The sequence below is a fragment of the Corella eumyota genome, chromosome 7 (genome assembly GCF_963082875.1).
Source record: "Corella eumyota chromosome 7, kaCorEumy4.1, whole genome shotgun sequence".
NCBI lineage: Eukaryota > Metazoa > Chordata > Ascidiacea > Phlebobranchia > Corellidae > Corella > Corella eumyota.
Genome location: NC_137496.1, coordinates 4,142,488 through 4,161,323, shown reverse-complemented (window position 1 = coordinate 4,161,323; position 18,836 = coordinate 4,142,488). Strand labels below are relative to the sequence as shown.

General features: G+C 34.4%; 6 protein-coding genes across 7 annotated transcripts; 3 read left to right on the top strand and 3 right to left on the bottom strand.

Annotated features, from left to right (window-relative positions):
- The first annotated feature begins 31 nt into the window (after positions 1 to 31).
- Positions 32 to 1,911, top strand: LOC145758946 (mRNA (2'-O-methyladenosine-N(6)-)-methyltransferase-like). The gene is made up of 2 exons (XM_082572644.1): positions 32 to 274; positions 377 to 1,911. Exons 1-2 carry the CDS (start codon positions 223 to 225, stop codon positions 1,885 to 1,887), a joined length of 1,563 nt encoding a protein of 520 aa, XP_082428770.1. The 5' UTR covers positions 32 to 222; the 3' UTR covers positions 1,888 to 1,911.
- A 580-nt stretch (positions 1,912 to 2,491) lies between these two features.
- LOC145758947 (evolutionarily conserved signaling intermediate in Toll pathway, mitochondrial-like) lies at positions 2,492 to 4,336 on the top strand. The gene has a single exon (XM_082572645.1). It carries the CDS (start codon positions 2,770 to 2,772, stop codon positions 4,033 to 4,035), a length of 1,266 nt encoding a protein of 421 aa, XP_082428771.1. The 5' UTR covers positions 2,492 to 2,769; the 3' UTR covers positions 4,036 to 4,336.
- On the bottom strand, positions 4,141 to 5,451 carry LOC145759721 (solute carrier family 33 member 2-like). The gene has a single exon (XM_082573569.1). It carries the CDS (start codon positions 5,449 to 5,451, stop codon positions 4,141 to 4,143), a length of 1,311 nt encoding a protein of 436 aa, XP_082429695.1.
- A 45-nt stretch (positions 5,452 to 5,496) lies between these two features.
- On the bottom strand, positions 5,497 to 6,314 carry LOC145759720 (UPF0598 protein CG30010-like). The gene is made up of 2 exons (XM_082573568.1): positions 6,010 to 6,314; positions 5,497 to 5,842 (listed from the first exon to the last, which is right to left on the bottom strand). Exons 1-2 carry the CDS (start codon positions 6,312 to 6,314, stop codon positions 5,497 to 5,499), a joined length of 651 nt encoding a protein of 216 aa, XP_082429694.1.
- A 534-nt stretch (positions 6,315 to 6,848) lies between these two features.
- LOC145760102 (amyloid-beta A4 precursor protein-binding family A member 1-like) lies at positions 6,849 to 9,947 on the top strand. The gene has a single exon (XM_082573971.1). It carries the CDS (start codon positions 6,975 to 6,977, stop codon positions 9,171 to 9,173), a length of 2,199 nt encoding a protein of 732 aa, XP_082430097.1. The 5' UTR covers positions 6,849 to 6,974; the 3' UTR covers positions 9,174 to 9,947.
- Positions 9,630 to 11,242, bottom strand: LOC145760103 (ketosamine-3-kinase-like). Of its 2 annotated transcripts, none has more exons than XM_082573973.1 (3): positions 11,069 to 11,200; positions 10,816 to 10,970; positions 9,630 to 10,605 (listed from the first exon to the last, which is right to left on the bottom strand). In XM_082573973.1, exons 2-3 carry the CDS (start codon positions 10,964 to 10,966, stop codon positions 9,980 to 9,982), a joined length of 777 nt encoding a protein of 258 aa, XP_082430099.1. In that variant the 5' UTR covers positions 10,967 to 10,970; positions 11,069 to 11,200; the 3' UTR covers positions 9,630 to 9,979. The 2 variants fall into 2 exon arrangements, with proteins under 2 accessions (XP_082430099.1, XP_082430098.1); XM_082573972.1 differs by having other exon boundaries at positions 9,631 to 10,605; positions 11,062 to 11,242.
- Between the last annotated feature and the right edge of the window lie 7,594 nt (positions 11,243 to 18,836).

The window sequence follows — 18,836 nt, the reverse complement described above, 5'->3', positions numbered from 1 at the left end:
TGGAAAGCATGTTAGTAATGTTATAGTTTTACCGTCTGCACTTAGAAGCTGCTCGATTAAATCGGAAATAAATTTGCATTAGCAGGCTCTTATTACTGGTGTTCTATCAGTTTATTGAATCAGTAATTTACAGCTGCGCAAAGAAACTGCAGAACGATTTTCCGTGCAATTTCACAAATTCGTGTTAACTATTTTGTTGTTGTTTTGAATTAATAATTTAAAATGTCGGGCTATTTGGACGATTTCAAAGAAGAACAGGCCAACCTTGAAGCAGGTACCTTTACTAACACAAATACCTTCTAAAATTATTACTAAAATCAAATTTTGGAAATTATTTTGTTACCTACTTTTATTTGAATTTTTTTGTTATTTACAGTTAGGAGAAAAAGATGCTGGAATTTTGCTACAGAGACTGACGTCCTTGTCATGAAAAGTTCGCCTTGTGTTATGCTACCTCCTTTGCCAGAAATAGAACACATGCGTGCCAATCTTGTCGAAAAAATGAGGCTGCACTACCAACACCTATGCAAAACAAAAGAGGGGATAAATGCTCCTCTAGAGTCTTTTAACAGATGGATGATGGAGAGGAAGATGTGCGATAAAGGCTGCGATGCGATGCTTTCCACTGATTGTGATAACGCGATTTCTCCAGCAATGTATCGGGAAATAATGCACGACATACCGATTCGTTTGTCCAGAATAAAATGCGCTTCTGATGCAAGGAAACAACTGTTTTGTTATTCTGAAGCAATTAGAACAATGATCGAATCACGAAGCACAAATTCCGAGACTTTAAGGTTTGTAAAACGTCAAACAGATGAGGTAATGTTCTGGTTGCGCAAAGAACAAAATCCACACATCGATGAATACTTAAACTGGTTAGCACACCTGCGCAGAAAATGCAAAGACCATATTGTCGAAACAGCTAAATCGTCAGTCAAAGGGATCTGTTTAGAGATGTATCAAATGTCAATAAATTCTGCGAAAGAGATTCTTGATGCCCATCGAACAATTATGCAAAGAAGTAATATTGAAACCCAAATCCAATTCCAACCCACCACTGGCATTATACCTGCATCGCCGATTGTATTACCCTATGCAAGTCCCCCTGTTACTGGAGTTACTCAAATCATAGAAAACAACTTAGTGCTCTTAACATACAAAAACGATACCCTCAAACTAAATTGCGAATACCTGAAAAAACTTGAACAATTGTACAGGTACAGTTGTCAAGATGACCCACGTTTGGAGTTATTTCTAGCAAGAGTCTGGTGTTTGCTAAGGCGATATCAAACATTTTTCGGGCCCAATCAGTACGAAGGTGTAATGTTGCATGGCGCTTTGCCGACACCAGTCTTTCAGTGCCTTTCAGAAACATTCGGAGTTACAATGGAATGCTTTGCATCTCCTTTAAACTGTTTTTTTAGGCACTACTCATCAGCGTTTGCAGATACGGACTCATACTTTGGTTCAAGCGGGCACATTCTTCAATTTTTTCCGATATCAGGTTCATTTGAAGCAAACCCACCCTTTGCTGAAGAACTAATGGAAGCGATGGTTATTCACTTTGAGAAATTATTATCGCAATCAAATGAACCCCTTTCTTTTATTGTATCTGTTCCTGAATGGAGAGACCCAACGCCTATGGCCATTTTAAGGATGGAGAACAGTTTGTTTAACAAAAAACAAGTACTCATTCCGGCCTATGAGCATGAATATAGAAGTGGTTTACAGCACGCTATGGAGAAAGAAAAAGTTAACCACAAATCTGCTCACGGGACTTTGGTTTTCTTTTTACAGAACAATGCTGGGTTTTTAAAATGGGGGCCCACGGAGGAAAGACTTATTAAATTATTTGCTGCCTTTAAACCTAAATCCCCTCATTAAGTGATATTTCAATGTGATTTCCTGCCAATAAAGTTAATTTTTTTCTTTTCTTGCAACAATTAAGAAAAGAAGTTATGTATGTGTTTTTTTTTTAAACAAAAATTACTTCAAATTTAGTTGTAGATTTTACGGTACTTACTTAAACTTATTAGTTAAATGTTTGAGTGGTTATTTTGTTTTTAAATCTTTTCATTTTATTGCTGTTTTTAATAATTTCGCTGCATTCTACTTTTTATACTATTTCAATGTATTTCACAATATTTTCTATTAGAGTTGTTTGTTTATTATCTTTTGTCAACATTTGCTTTGTTTTTTTTATTAGTAGTGACCCTACATATATCGCCTAAAGTAAATAGGTTTTTTGATGTATTTATTTTTCAAGTTGCTTTGTCATTATTATGCTAGAAATGAGTTAACTTGTCCTTTTTGTATGTTTTGCTTTGAACTTTTGATTATTTAATATACACCCACTAAAATGATTTTGTTAAAGAACTGCAATGAAATACCTTTCCTGTTTGTGCTATGATCTAGTTCCAAATATTTTCTAATCGGATTTTTTATGTTTGCCTAAACTATTTTTATGTTTTTAACACAGAACTCAGAATGCCAAATTTTGTAAGAAATGGGTTAAGGTTTGTGTTAATAGGGAGAAGATGCTGTCACAAGACAATTTCTTGCAATAAAAGTTACGAGACAAATTCGGATAATAACAGACGAAAACAATTTTTAATAACGCCTAAATATTTTTCGACTGAAAACAAGCACAATTTTAAAGAACCCCAACAAGATAATGATGAAAATTTAAATAATAAAGACGTAAAGGACGGTCCAAAAATTTTAAAAGGAGAAGTAACAATTGTGGACAAGAATAATAATAATGATATGGAAGTAAGTGAAGAAAAATTAGAGTCAGATTATCAAGAAAATTTACTGGAATATTACGTTAAAAAAGCAGAAGGGGAAATAGATAACATGGACGATGTCGACTATTATGACATCACAGATGTTAACCAACGACTCTTTTACAAAATGGTTGATATCTGGCTAAGGGACACTGGAGAGACAAAAAGAGGTCATCGGGAATTCGTTAAATCAGTGATGAAGTCTCTTTACAGATTTAACGTCGAATCAGATATCAAAGCCTACCTCAAACTCTTAGATTGTTTTCCGGAGGGAAAACACACAGGGATGAAGAGAGACAATGTATTTATGGCTGCTTTTCAGGATAAAATACCGGACCATGAGCTAGCTAGCAACCTAATTGGGCTTATTGCTACAAATGGTGCTGTTCCAAATGATAAACTTTATAATAAAGCAACTGATTTGTTTGGAAGGTATAGTCCCTCTACGAATGCTGCTAGAAACATGATTTTCTGGTACCCCCGCATCGCCGCGTTTCAAGACTTTGTAGTAACAAAAAGTGATGTAAAAACATTGTCGCCAATTGAGACGGCATTTTATGGTTTAAGACAAATGAACCCTGGGATTGAAGCAAAGTACAGCGTTTACCCTGTTGATAAAAGTTATTGTGACGAAATTTTAGAGGCGGACAAGAAAATTGATACAATTATAAGCGTACAGACCCCCGAGCAAAATCTCATGCTTGCAAATCACGATGTAGCTACCCCGATTTTTGTAGAAGGGCCTCATTTAGTTTACATGCGCGGAAAAAGGGTTCAATACTACGTGATGCGATCAGACCCCAAAGAATTGGTGCCTGTTAAAAAGAAAGACGAAAGACTGACAACGTTACTAACCGACAAAGACTGGTGGTCGAAATTCTATGGCACAGATTGGGATTCCGATCGACAACTTGACAGAAAAACAGGAAAAATTTATGATGAAGAAAGCTACTTTCCTACTGTTGACCTTGAGGAAGGGTTAAGTGTAGTAGACAATATGAGGGAGGAGATTGCACTAATAGATAAAGACACCACAAAAGTCGAAGGCCCGGTGTATGCAATTGCATGTACAGATTATACTTCTCCGATTGCTTTGAGAAGTTGGGTTAGTGGATTATTACCAGACAATCCTATAGTTTCCAAATGTTCTGTCGTTTTTCAAGAAGAAAAACCGTTCCTTTTAAATGCACCCAAAGACGATCCTAATGAGAGTTTGTATCAGGAGTATTTTGACAATTTAAAATAATAAGGTTTGTTTGGAACTATGTTTTGTTTTTAATTTATTATTGGTGCTATACTTGTTTTTCTGTAATAAGTAATAGGGCTGTTCCTTAAAAATACAAAAAAAATATTATTTTAATTTATTAGGGTTTATAACATTACAATTTAAAGAGTGTTTATAAGCAAATAACCATATACTAGAGAACACAGTAAACATACAAAACATTGCATAAACTTGAAATAAACTCAAGTAACTACTAATAGTACCAATGTAAGCGGAAAACAACAGCTTTCCGAAAACCTCGATCGAAGAAAGTAAAGCATAATGGGATGCCTGGTATTGTTCCTCAGCTTTATAGGACAACGTCATCATTAAAGTAAATGTAAGAGTGCTTATAATACCTCCCATTAATGATAACAAGCCTACCGAACCACTTATTTCGAAGAAACCAGGTTTGTCGGTAAGAATTAGGTACTGTACTCCTAACGGTAGCACTCGCAAACAACCGATACTACTTAGAAGAAAGATTAAACTTAATGTTGGATTAACAGGTTGGTATATTCTCCATATAAAGCCACCAATAAATGAGCCGCACAGAGACAGAGGCTCACTAAATGTGGTTGTTATATATGATACTGTTTCTTTGCTAACTCCCTTTTGGAGTAAAAAGATTTGGAAAAGTGACCCAGTACCAACCTCGCCTAGCTTATAGGATAGCACAAATACAATTAAATAAAATGTTCCAGGCACAGACAGTATTGATTTTAAATTATTAAACAATTTGACAGGTTTTCTAGGACTTGGTGTATTAAAAATTGCATTACTTTTTTGTTCTTTTGGGGCAAAGTTTAAAGCTTGAAACATAATAAATACAACACATAACGAAGCGAGGTAAAAGGTGGCCAAAACGACAAACAAAATTTTTATGTTATTATAACCTAGGTAATTTATTAGAAATACCCCAAACATGGACCCAAATTTATATGCCACAACTTGGATAGAGTTACTAATGCCCATAAATTTTAAATCATCCGATGATGTAGCGCTTGCGATGGCTAACCTATCACTTGCAACGTCGATCACAACCGTGGAACAGTTAATTAAAAACAACACAAGTGATATAGCTTGTATGTTACTACTTGTATTATGTTGACTGGGCATTATAATGTATAGTGTAAAATTGAACACTATATTTCCAAGTATACCAGCATACACAAACCAAGAAATTGAAGCACTGGATTTTAAATAGTTGGCAATTAATGGTTTTAAAACTATCCATGGGGTCATGAGTAGACTAAGTTTTGTGACCGTGTTAATGGGGAATTCTAAGACTTGATAGAAGTAAAGGGGTAATGCTTTTATCTGCAAGCCATAGGGAATCCCTTGAAGGAAATATAGAAGGCATAAACATAACACGACAATATTGTTCTGCACCATCATGCATATAAATATGAAAAATAAATAGATAGAGTATTAGTTGTTTCTTTACTTGTAAGGGCGTGGGTGCTTAATCAACTTGTTATTTAAAGTGTATATTTTTCCCTTCCAGGTAAAAGAAGTTGGGGGTTTTAATTCACTGCTATTGTTATCTTCGTAACCAAAATATTGGCTTAACTCGATTGCCAATTTCGATTTGACCAATCCGATCCCTCCACTTCTTTCTTGTGCAGTGTGGTAAACTCTGCCGCTGTCTGGTAGCATGCACAGTGTTTCTGGTTCAAATGGAACAGTTAGAACTCCTCCAGTATGTCCATATGACAAAAGGTATTCAGTTGTTCCAGAATTGTTTTTTTCTAGGAGACTATCATACACTATAGGTACGTCATCGCACCTAAAAACGATCAATTATTAGGTTTAAAGCATATAATATAAACATATTATAGGACAGTTTAATGAAGGATTTTACCACTGACAGTGCATCCCAGTATCATACCAATTAGATACTTTTCCTAAACCACACACAAGGGAATTTAAATTATAAAATTTACAAAGAATTACCTAATGTAATTTCTTTCAGGGCCGCACAGTGATATATAAGGAAACTCCTGGTAATTCCCGGTCTTGTTTAAACGCACACGTTTAAAGAAAAAGGCAAGGAATTGTTTATCCTTGAAACACGTAATAAAATTCTTTAATTTTGCATCATCTAAAAAGAGTTGGCCTTGGTGATCAATATAATAAAAATATTCCCGTATATCTTTGTCAGACGTTTGGCCTTGAATATAGCTCAGATATGAACGTTGTATAAATGACCATTTTTTATGTAAACGTTGAAAATAAGACGTTTTAAACAACCGAAACATGTTTGCAAGTTAAATTAGAAGGCATCGTGACGTCACTGCTTGTTTATATTCGGGGTTGTGACGTTTTACGGGTTATAAGTACGGTGTTAAAGTCATATTAATTTTTTATCCTCGTGCCCAAGCGAGTTTTTATTTGTTATATTTTGCGGCTTTAAATTACTGTGGTATTGCACAAAACTGTTTCACATAATACAAGAATTAAAATAAGCTAGTTAAAAGTTATTTTAATTTGCTTGGGCGTTTACGTATTAAAATGACGTCATCGAGTTATCAGTCGCTGGTGATCATGTTAAAACGCTTAATTGACAATAGGGAGGCAGACAAAATACGAGACGCGTAAATCGTTATAAAAAGGAAGTCAAAAAACTTAAATTTTAAGCATTAATATTCATGTATTGATTATGTAATCTATGTTATACAATGTTGCCTTATTTTAAATGGGACAAAATGTGTTTTAAGATGCTTTTAGCGACAAATAAAATATTTAAACAATTCCCAATTGTTCGTTAACATTTTTTTTATTTTTTAGATCGTCATAGTATATTGTAAATTTAACTGAACTGTTTATACTGTTTTTATTTATTATGGAACTGTATGGCTGAGTTCTTAAGTTTCAAATTTGGATAGCAAAAAAGTAAAGTAAACGACATACTAACTGCAATGTCGGAACTAAATCCTGATGTTCAGGACGTTTCGGATTACGAATCGGATGTAGCTAATGATAACATTCAAAATGTTAATTTAACGAAAGAACTAAAGGGTACACCTCAATCGGAAATCATTAATAATCATGAAAACAACTGCAATGGAATTGAAAATGCATATGAAAATCAAAACGATGACCAAAACCAACAAAATGGTGATTTAAATGATTCGGAAGAAGATCAAATGGATAATGTCTTACTAAAAAACATTGAGATTGTGGATTTAAAAGAAGACAACCTTCATGGAAATGTAATACAACAAGACAGCAATAACACAGATACATCAACTAACTTAAATGACAATAACTTAATTCCAACAAGAAGCGACCAAAATATACCTAGCCTTGATGAACAAAGTTCGATAACTGAGACAGATAGCTCGTTAACAGATTCCCCACAGCATGAAGTACCAATAACTCCATCGAGTGACCGCTCAAAACGAGTTAACCCATTCAACAGCTTGGAGGAAAAAGAATCCGAGCCCGATCTTTGGCAAGTGCAACAGCCGTCAAAATCTAATGATCTGGATAGAATGATCGAACAACATGCAAACTCAATTAGTCCTAAGAAGATCCCTTTATTTCCAAAACAAGAAGAAAGGAGTCCAACTATAAATGAGCTTATAGAATCATCCAAACCACAGTTTGAACTTATGCCGCAAAAGATGGCAAAATCACAAATGGAAAATTACGATTTTTCGAGCTTAGAAGACGTGGAAGCGGCCGTTCGTGAAGTTAAACTTCAAAACAACTTTCAAGAAATTCCAACTCCAGCACAGGTTGATGATCCTTGGGTAAAATTACCCCAAAGTTTACCCACACCACCTAGTCCAGATATACCAAAAAGTGTTCCTATTAAGGAACCGATACCAACTCCTTCCTCTGCACATAGCAGCATGCCTAATCTACCTAAAAGACAAGAAGCTTTAAACATAGATAGTCCTTTTATGAATACACATAAAGCTTCTCCTAAACCAGAGACATCTCAGTCTTATGTAAGGCCCCTAATTGAAGCTGTGGGTCCATGCGAGCCTGAAGATCTTATTGAAGGAATAATTTTTACTGCCAACTATCTGGGTTCAACCCAACTTTTGTCTGAGAAAAATCAGGGTAAAAATTCAAGGATGTTGCAAGCACAAGAAGCGGTGAGTCGAATCAAAGCACCAGAAGGCGAATCACAGCCAAGCGTGGAAGTTGATTTATTCGTATCTGCAGACAAGGTAAAAATTATGAATGCAGATACGCAGGAGACTATGATGGACCACAGTCTGCGTTCGATTTCTTACATCGCCGATATTGGAAAATTATTAGTCATTATGGCAAAACGGAAACAAGTTCGAGTTGATCAAAGTGAGGAGCCTCAGTTAATGAGAGAACCAAAACCGCAAAGATCTTATAAAGTTATCTGCCATGTGTTTTCTTCAATGGACTCACAACTAATGGCACAAGCTATTGGTCAGGCGTTTAGCGTTGCTTACCAACAATTTTTAACTGCAAATGGAATCGAACCCCAGACCTTAACTAGAGACGACTATAACAAACTTCTCGACATGCAAGAAATGTACCATGACGACTTAGTGCATTATTCAAAACAAGAAAATATTAAAGACATGTGGATAGAAAAGAAAAAAGGTGAAAATCTTGGGGTTGTGGTCGTTGAGTCGGGTTGGGGGTCTATTGTACCTACTGTCATTCTTGCAAATTTACAGCATGGGGGCCCAGCTGAACGTTGTGGAAAACTAAGCATTGGGGACCAAATAATGACCATTAATGGCACCAGTTTGGTTGGTTTATCAATTGCAACCTGCCAAAGTATTATCAAAGGACTGCGCATGCAAAGCATAGCCCATTTAAACATTGTATCTTGCCCACCAGTCGTAACTGTTTTAATAAAACGCCCTGACCTAAAATACCAGCTCGGTTTTTCCGTTCAAGAGGGGATCATTTGTAGCTTAATGAGGGGTGGTATTGCAGAAAGGGGTGGGGTAAGGGTGGGGCATCGAATTATTGAAATCAACGGGTTAAGTGTTGTGGCCACGCAACACGACAAGATAGTTCAGATGCTTGTTTCTTCAGTAGGTGAGATCCAAATGAAAACTATGCCAGCTACTATGTATCGGCTTCTTACCGGCCAAGAACAGCCCATTTATATTTAACTACATGTCTTTTTGGTGACCAGTCAATTAAACCCAAAGACAACTTAAACCTCAAAAATGTTTAGTTAAATAATTAAAAGTATTATTTCGGTCGGTTTGTCTAGGACTTGTTATTTAGTTAAGTTGTCTTTGGGTTAAATTTACATTGATCCCCTATTTTACATATGAGCATAGACTTTAAAATTGGATTAACTTATTCTAATTAATGTTTATTCGTTTCTATAGGGTGCTACTTAAACTTGCATTTACACAGTTTGCGATAAGCCAAAAATAAAACAAAAAGTTCATGCTTTTGTAATAGAATGTGCTGTTCTTATAATAATTGTGTTATATAGTCTAATTCGATATTTTTTAATATTCAAACTACCCAGTGTTAGTATTTTATGTGGTTTATTTTACAGTTGTAAACCTTTTTTATCATATTTTTTAATCATTGTTATACTAGCTGCTTACTAAATCTGTTTTAGTTATCAAATCAAAAATGTAACTGTATAGGGTTTAATATACACAAAATTAATGGGACCAAATATTTTAATTTCTTCAAACAATATCGACTTACTTGCGTGCTATTTAATTGTAAGGTAAATTTTATAATTAATTACACATATTAACAAGCAATATAAAAAAGCAATTGAAGGACGTTTGTTTTTATTTTGAACAGATTTAAATTTATGGGTAATGCCCAAAACTGTGCCATTTTTACATTCAATATTTCGCTTATGTTTTTACTTGTGCATTGTATATTAGTCGTTAAAAATAAATTTTAAAAAGCATGTAACTTAACAAGTGTTATTTGTTTGTACTTTTTAACATGCAGCTATTTTTTTCATCAAATTAATAGAGGAACCCTTATACCCAGAACCAAAGTGATTCCAGTGGTTGAGATAATGAAACAACTGATACAAATTTTGGCGCATTTCAAAGCCTTTAGCTTTTGGTATCAGTTCATGGTAGGCTTTAAAAAACTCGGATGGAAATCCACCGAACATGTGAGCAATCGAAAGTTCAGCTTCATGGTGGCCATAATATGAAGCTGCGTCGTAAATACATGGTTCTTTGTCACATTCACTTGCATTTCCACCCCATAAATCACCGTGTAACAATGCCGGTACGATTTCTAAATCACTTGGAAATAATTTTGGAATATTTCTTTCAACTTGGGGCCATAATGACCTAGCCGTTCGATCACCATATTCTTTTTCAACTAAATCCAGTTGATATTTAATCCGATTTGTTGCAAAAAAACTAGGCCAATCAGAATGCCATTCGTTTTCCATTGGAATAAATCCACAGCATGTTGGAACGTCAAAACCAAAGTTATTGATAAATTTTTCATTTTCTGATGACTTTCCAACGAAACTCATATTTTTCTCAATTTGCTTTTTCAAGTTAAAGTTATGTAAATGGAGGTTTGCAATCTTAATTCCCATTTCTATGCGAAACAAAATAGTTTTTAATTCATTTTCATGATGACACAAAAACAAGACACTATGCATGCCACCATTGGGTAGTAGTTAAAACACTGGGCTTTACAACATGAGATCATTAGTTTTATTTCCACTGCTTCCATGTTGTTGTGCCTTTAACCATGACTATATGATAAACTTGGCCAATCCGAAGATTTACAAAAAGAACTAGTTACCCCTTGCTTGTTTATGTAATGATTGGATGTTTAAATATTCCATTGCTATACACCAACTGTTTTTGTGTTGAAAAACTTTTAATGGTTTTGGAACTTTAATTGTTTCGGTTTTATGGATTGCCTGAAGACTTGCAAACTCGCCTTTAAACATAATCCTGAAAAATGTATTCTTTTAATTAGTTTTAAAAGGTTTTATTTAAGTTTCAATAATGTATAGTAAAAGTTATGAGGAAAACTTGATATTACTCAGCACCATCCTTTGAGTTTTCTTTGACGAATATCTTATCCGTGTTGTTTAACAAATATATGCCTCCTTGGTTGATGCAACCGGATGCACTTCCACATCTTGACACCGTATCACACGAAAGTTGTTCTTTCAACGTTCGTTCCATTTTGTTATCGACATTCTGCAACAGGTAACTACTCAATGTCTATTTTTCCTGGGTCCTACTAAAAACAGCCCGGGAGCGACCGGCAACGACCGGCGACGACCGGCAACGACCGGGAGGTAGAAGATGTATATTACGATGAAATAATGCCTATTTTATCAATATTTAGCTATTTTCTAAGCGACCGGGGATAGAGGATGTGTTATACGTACAACTAATGCTTAAAACACTATTAATTGGATATTTTCTTAGCGACCGGGGGATAGAGGATGTGTTATACGTACAACTAATGCTTAAAACACTATTATTTGGATATTTTCTTAGCGACCAGGGGGTAGAGGGTGTGTTATACGTACAACTAATGCTTAAAACACCATTATTTGGATATTTTCTTAGCGACCGGGGGGTAGAGGGTGTGTTATACGTACAACTGATGCTTAAAACACTATTAATTGGATATTTTCTTAGCGACCGGGGGGTAGAGGATGTGTTATACGTACAACTAATGCTTAAAACACCATTAATTGGATATTTCCTTAGCGACCGGGGGGTAGAGGGTGTGTTATACGTACAACTAATGCTTAAAACACCATTAATTGGATATTTCCTTAGCGACCGGGGGGTAGAGGGTGTGTTATACGTACAACTAATGCTTAAAACACCATTAATTGGATATTTCCTTAGCGACCGGGGGGTAGAGGGTGTGTTATACGTACAACTAATGCTTAAAACACCATTATTTGGATATTTTCTTAGCGACCGGGGGGTAGAGGGTGTGTTATACGTACAACTAATGCTTAAAACATCATTAATTGTCTATTTCCTTGGCGACCGGGGGGTAGAGGGTGTGTTATACGTACAACTAATGCTTAAAACACCATTATTTGGATATTTCCTTAGCGACCGGGGGGTAGAGGATGTGTTATACGTACAACTAATGCTTAAAACACCATTATTTGGATATTTTCTTAGCGACCGGGGGATAGAGGATGTGTTATACGTACAACTAATGCTTAAAACACCATTATTTGGATATTTTCTTAGCGACCGGGGGGTAGAGGGTGTGTTATACGTACAACTAATGCTTAAAACACCATTATTTGGATATTTTCTTAGCGACCGGGGGGTAGAGGGTGTGTTATACGTACAACTAATGCTTAAAACACCATTATTTGGATATTTTCTTAGCGACCGGGGGGTAGAGGGTGTGTTATACGTACAACTAATGCTTAAAACACCATTATTTGGATATTTTCTTAGCGACCGGGGGGTAGAGGGTGTGTTATACGTACAACTAATGCTTAAAACACCATTATTTGGATATTTTCTTAGCGACCGGGGGGTAGAGGGTGTGTTATACGTACAACTAATGCTTAAAACACCATTATTTGGATATTTTCTTAGCGACCGGGGGGTAGAGGGTGTGTTATACGTACAACTAATGCTTAAAACATTATCAAAATATATTTTTATTGTTATAAAACGAAAATATATTTTTATTGTTATAAAATTTTGCAATCTTTGCAACATTATGACGGCATAATAAAAGCGGTGACTTTCTGGTAAAATTTTTTTCGGATGATAAATTATCTTGTTATTCTGTTTTACTGGCTTAAGGGAGGTTGGGAATTAAATAATTTACAACCTGACAAAAAATGAATTAAAAAAACATAAATAAATCAGTTTGCTTGTCACAAACTGATAGAAAGTTAGATCTAGGTTTACAGAAAATTATCTAGTACCAGATTTAAAACTTTAGTTTATTTTAAAAGAAATGGATTGCGCAATTTAATATAAAGCACCCGACTTAAAAGCATAACTAATTTTATTATTTAAAGCATTAGATTAATAATGAATAAATTAAAGAAAACGATGAAAAAATGGCTTTGTCCAATGTGCAAGAATAGTTGCCAATTTGATGGCATTTTATGCGAAATTTGCATAAACTGGTTTCACGCTTTGTGCGAAAAATTAAAACCGGCGGAATTTAAGCGTCTGTCTCTAAAAAATTCCAAGCCATACATATGCAGAGATTGTTGCAAAAATAACAAAGGGGCGTTTGACTACAGTATGAGTCTTATGAGGCTAAACCAGGTACAAATAAGTAAAATAAACAATTTTTTAAACTACAAAACGGTTATTGAAAAAAAGCTATACGTAAATTGAATAGGCCTAACTTTACTTAAAAATACCGAATTAAACTTACTTATTTAAGGACAAAAACTTATTTAAGGACCAAATTAAACTTACTTATTTAAGGACAAATACTTACAAGATTTAATTATATTACAAAAAAAGTTAAAACAGCAAAACTTTTATGTTTTTTAATTAAAAAAAACTAAAGATCAAAAAATTTATTTCAGGCAAGGCTGGCAGGGTGGGAAGATCTAGTAACTTCTTTAGAACGTGAGAAGATTCTTGTAAATATTGATTTTAAAATGCCCGATAGATCTTTTTCCACAGATAATCTACAAACCGATATTTATTCCCAGCATATACTTGAAATATGCGAGTATAATGTCGGTAAATTGGCTGTTCGCACAACACCAAATGGAAGCTGTCTTTTTAATGCCGTTTCCATATGTCTATGTGGAAATGAGTCAATGAGCGTAGAACTAAGAGTTCGCGCATGTTTACAAGTGTTTCAACAAGAGGAATATTTAACAAAACATGAAAAAACATCAAAAATATTCTTGGTTTCCCCAAATTTTCGCGATTCACTTATGGATTGTGCTTCTTTGTGTGGGTTTTCATCCATCTACATTCTACACCATAGTTGCACTTGCACAGGTTATCAATTTACCCATCCGCTCAATTTACCCGCCATGTAATGGAACGAACGATTTGGCATACGAGTTGTTATGCAAGACGGTTTACCCTGACTTAGCCCCTCAAAGTTCGTCATATTCAATTTCGATTTTATGGACTAAATGCGGGGGAAAAATACCAATTCCTAAAAATAAAACATGGACTGCGAACAAGAAGAAAGTGACATGCCAAAAATGCAAGAGGATAATAATATAGAACGTAACTCGCGTGTTAACTTACTAAATAAACTTCTATTTAATAAATTTTTAGAGACCGATGATTTGTTAAACTATTTAACTACAAATACATTGTCTGCACAGGTTTTAAATTCAGTTCCTAAAGGAAGAAAAGATAATGTATTTTATTTGATCTACAATGATGATAATGCGAAAAGAAAATCTAACGGCAAATGCAATCGCTTCGAAGACGACAGCGGAGCTTTCATTAAGTTTTCTAATAAAAAACACTATTTTGTTTACAAAAATTTTCATTTTCAGTATGTTGAAAAGAAAAATGAAAAATATTGGACGATAATACAAAAGAAACGAATACAAGTTGATCCTCAACCTTGTGAAAGTGAAATATTATGTTTACGTAGAATCTATTCAAAATCTAAAAACAACGAATTGTACAAACGAAGAATATCATATGTAGATAAATTTCCAGCAGGAGTTGAACAAAAGCATATCGCAGTAATTGAATACATGGGCATATTTCCCGGTCATACACCCCACGGAAATCAAAAAAGTGATATAAGAAAGTACATTCGTACACCAAAAAACACAATGGATGAAGTTAAGGAACGGGTTGTGTCAGCAAACATACCAAGAAATATATATCAAGAAATGGTTATTACTGATTTTGAAAACGCACCCAGAGATTTAAAACAGGTTCAAAATGCCAAGTATCAGGCGAATTTATTAAATAGGCCGGCTGGTCAAAAATGCTCAAATGTTGCAGATGATATGCAACATATCCTATCCATTTTTCACGAAAGTGATTACATTCAAGAGATAATTCACACAAATAAACAACCACCTTCAATTGTAGTATATAAAAATGAGCAAATGACTGATCTTCAAAATTTATTTTTATCGACGTCGCCTTTTCCCCTCATTGTTGGAGTTGATAGAACTTTCAACTTGGGTCCAGTATTTGTAACGGTAATGGTTTATCAACACCCCAATCTCGTCAGAGCAGTTACAAATGACCCGCCTATTGTCATGGGACCACTATATCTACATTGGGATGGATCCTATGAAACTTACCACCGATTTTTTAGGTAAATGTATTCTAGTTTGGCGACTGTTAGTTAAACTAAAAAAAAAATTATTTAGCTTTTTAAAATTTCTTAATAGCAATAATGCGTTTTTTTTCAGTCATGTACAGTGCAAAATTTTTGTGAAGGGACAACATTTAAAAAATGTTTTTTTTGGCACTGATGACGAAAAGGGCCTTCGAAAGGCCCTTGCTAGTTGTTTTCCAGGCGTTCAGCATGTGTTATGCACAAAACACATAAAGGAAAATTTAACAAGGTACTTACAAAATAAAGTCGGTGCAACCAGACAGGAGTTACGTAAGGTAGTCGGTGACATTTTTGGGCCGAATGGGTTACTAAATACCAAAACCGAGAAAGAGTTTATATTTATTGAAACGTCTCTTCAACAACAATATAATTTAATGTTCCAAAACAAAGAAAAGGATCTGTTTCTTTTTTATTTTCTAAATCTAACTAAGAAGCTGAAACAAAATGTGTGGGAACCACACATAAAGAAAAATACTCCGATAGATTGGAAAAACAACTCTGCAGAGTCCATGAACCACATATTAAAATTGGTTTCGGATTGGAAAGTGCTTAAATTACCCGGGCTAATACAAAAATTGGAAAAAATAACAGACCTGCAAATATGCGATATGAAGAGAGCCATTTATGGCGAAGGAAATTACATTGTTTCAAAACATATTAAAGGGGTTGTTGTGAATAAATATACTTGGGAGTCATATTCTGAAGCAGAGAAAAACAAAAGGTTCAATAAATTATTAAGATACCAAATAGAAAACAAAATTGTTATATCAAGTGATGGGCAATTTAAAATGCCAAAAAAATCCAAGGTTGCAAAGAAGCCTTATCAAAGGAAGAGGCCAAGATCGTCTCGTACAAAATAATTTTTAATGTAAAATCAAACTTTTTTTAATGAATTTTTTTGTTTCAGTTTTCTTTCCAAGTATTTTTCTGTTTTAATTGGTCGCTAATACAATAGCTAAAACATGATGTTTTGAACATTAGTTGTACGTATAAGCCAACTCCTACCCCCGGTCGTCAAAAAAATATCCAAATAATAATGTTTTAAGCATCAGTTGTACGTAAAACACATCCTCTACCCCCCGGTCGCTAAGAAAATATCCAAATAATGGTGTTTTAAGCATTAGTTGTACGTATAACACATCCTCTACCCCCCGGTCGCTAAGAAAATAGCTAAATATTGATAAAATAGGCATTATTTCATCGTAATATACATCTTCTATCTCCCGGTCGTCGCCGGTCGTCGCCGGTCGCTCCCGGGCTGTTTTTAGTAGGACCGATTTTTTCTTAATACATGTCCGTTTTTTTGTTATTTTGATATTGGGGGTTGCCATATGCTGTGTTTAGTAGATATAAAGGCTGTGTTTACAAATGTTGTTACAATAACAGCACGTGACGTCATTGTTACGTAGGCAGTAAGGAATTTGCATTTTTAAATTAATGTTTAACTCTTCAAGACAGGTTTATATACTACATAAATCAAACAAATTTATATTGTAATATTTAGTTTCAAGTTTAGACCTGAAAAAAGGATTAAAAACGAAAAGTATATTAAAAACGAAAAATGTAAACACCAAATTAAAAAAATTAAAAAATGCGGGAAGCACTGGCCTTGAGGAAATTTCACGTACTGTGATTGGCTGACAGAGAGCGCGATTTTTGACTACGCTTAAGCACAACAAACTATTGCTTGTTTTTATTTAACTTGAAGAGAAGTCAGCATTAGTTTGTTTTTAGTTTAAACAGGACAGAGAAATAATTAAAACTACAAAACTGCCAAAAATGGAAGACCTTGCTGCTCATAACTGGGATTTTAAAACGCCTTTGTTGATGGATTTTAATAAATCAAATGTCGAAAGACTAGATGACGGAGCGGATAAATTTTTTGGTAGATATCCCTTTTGTACACGTTTTAATTCGCTGGTATTTGGTATTTAGATAACTTTATAACACTTTAACGATATTGTATAACCCCAACTCAAAATCTTTAGACCTCTTTTATCAGTTATTAAGATTATTAAAAGTATAATAATTAAAAGTTTAAGTGATGATTTTGCTTTTTGTCTGTTCAGCTGTTTGTGATGTTGGTTTAATATTGCCATATGTTTTTACTAGCAGACTGAAAAACCACAAAATTTGAGTTTATATAAAATTTTTATGTGTTTATGTATATATATAATTCCAGATACTATTTCGGATGGTCAAAAATGTGCTCAATATGCAACAAAGGATGAAGATTTTAGCAACAATTCTCGTCTAACTTTTGACATAGGACCAGATCGAGTACCAACTGTTCCTGCCAAAGTTAATGAACAAGAACAAGCAACTTCAACAAGCTCCAATGTTATGGACATTACAGATGATAAAGAAAATGTTCCGGAGGTCGTGAAAGATGAAGTGTTTGAGCCAGAAATGGTTAAACCACAAGAAAATGCTCATTCGAATATTATGACACCTAGCAGACTTGCTACTTGGAATAAGCCAACTATTAACAAGAAGAATTTAAAAGTCAAAGCTCCACCAACTAAAGCGTAAGAACTCCTTGTTTTTTTTTACAACCTGTAAATTTTTTTATTGCTCTTTTGCAATTATAATCTTGATCAATAATATTTTAGTGCTCCTGCACTCAGAAGAAGTGTGTCTGCTTTAACTAAAGCACGCGAGCTAAGAGCAAGGCGATCAACTCCTCCAACATCAGGCGAACCTGCTATAAAGAAATCAAGGTCTAACAACTCTACCCCTGTTTTAAAACACAAAAGGGTAAATACTGTAATTTATTTTTTAATATTGTGTAGTTGTTGAACCTGTTTCTTTACCATTTTTCTTTTGTTTTAGGCCAACTCTGCGAATTTTGCCATTCCAAATGTTTTAAAGTAAGTTCATTTTTATATTTTTGGGCTACAGAAAGCAATATTTAAATTATTAATATTTTAACTTTCAAATTTTTCTTTTTTTAGACGACAGCCTCACACTTCCACCCAGCATCATCGAGGACTTACAAGCGAGCAAAGAGAAATGAAAGAAATTAAGGAGTTGAAAGAAAAGCTAAAAAGAGAAAAACAAATAGCAGCCGAGTCCCTGAAAAAAATAAATTCTGCAAAACCTTCTGTTGTGGTACATGCAAAAAAGACTGAAGTAAAAGGTAAGTGCTTATACATCGTTTAAGATTAAACAGATGCATAGGTGTTACTTAACCTGTTACTATTTTTAGAGTTTCATTTTGAAACTGATAAGCGGTCGAAAATCCATCCAATGAAAACAAGATGTGATGAAAGTGAATCGATGAAGGTTGATGACTTTACGAAAGGGCTGAGAAGTCACTCAAACACCCCAAATAAGGTAAGGGGTCAAAAAAACGACAAATAAAAGTTTTTTTCTTTACTCAAAAATTTAGGTTAACCTATTATTGATTTTTAGACCCCCCATTTAACTAAGATTCAGCCTTTTGAATTATCAAAAGGCAAAAAGAGAAAGTTGGAAGGAAAAAGTCAAGAAAGTCCTCCTTTTAATCCAGTTCCGAT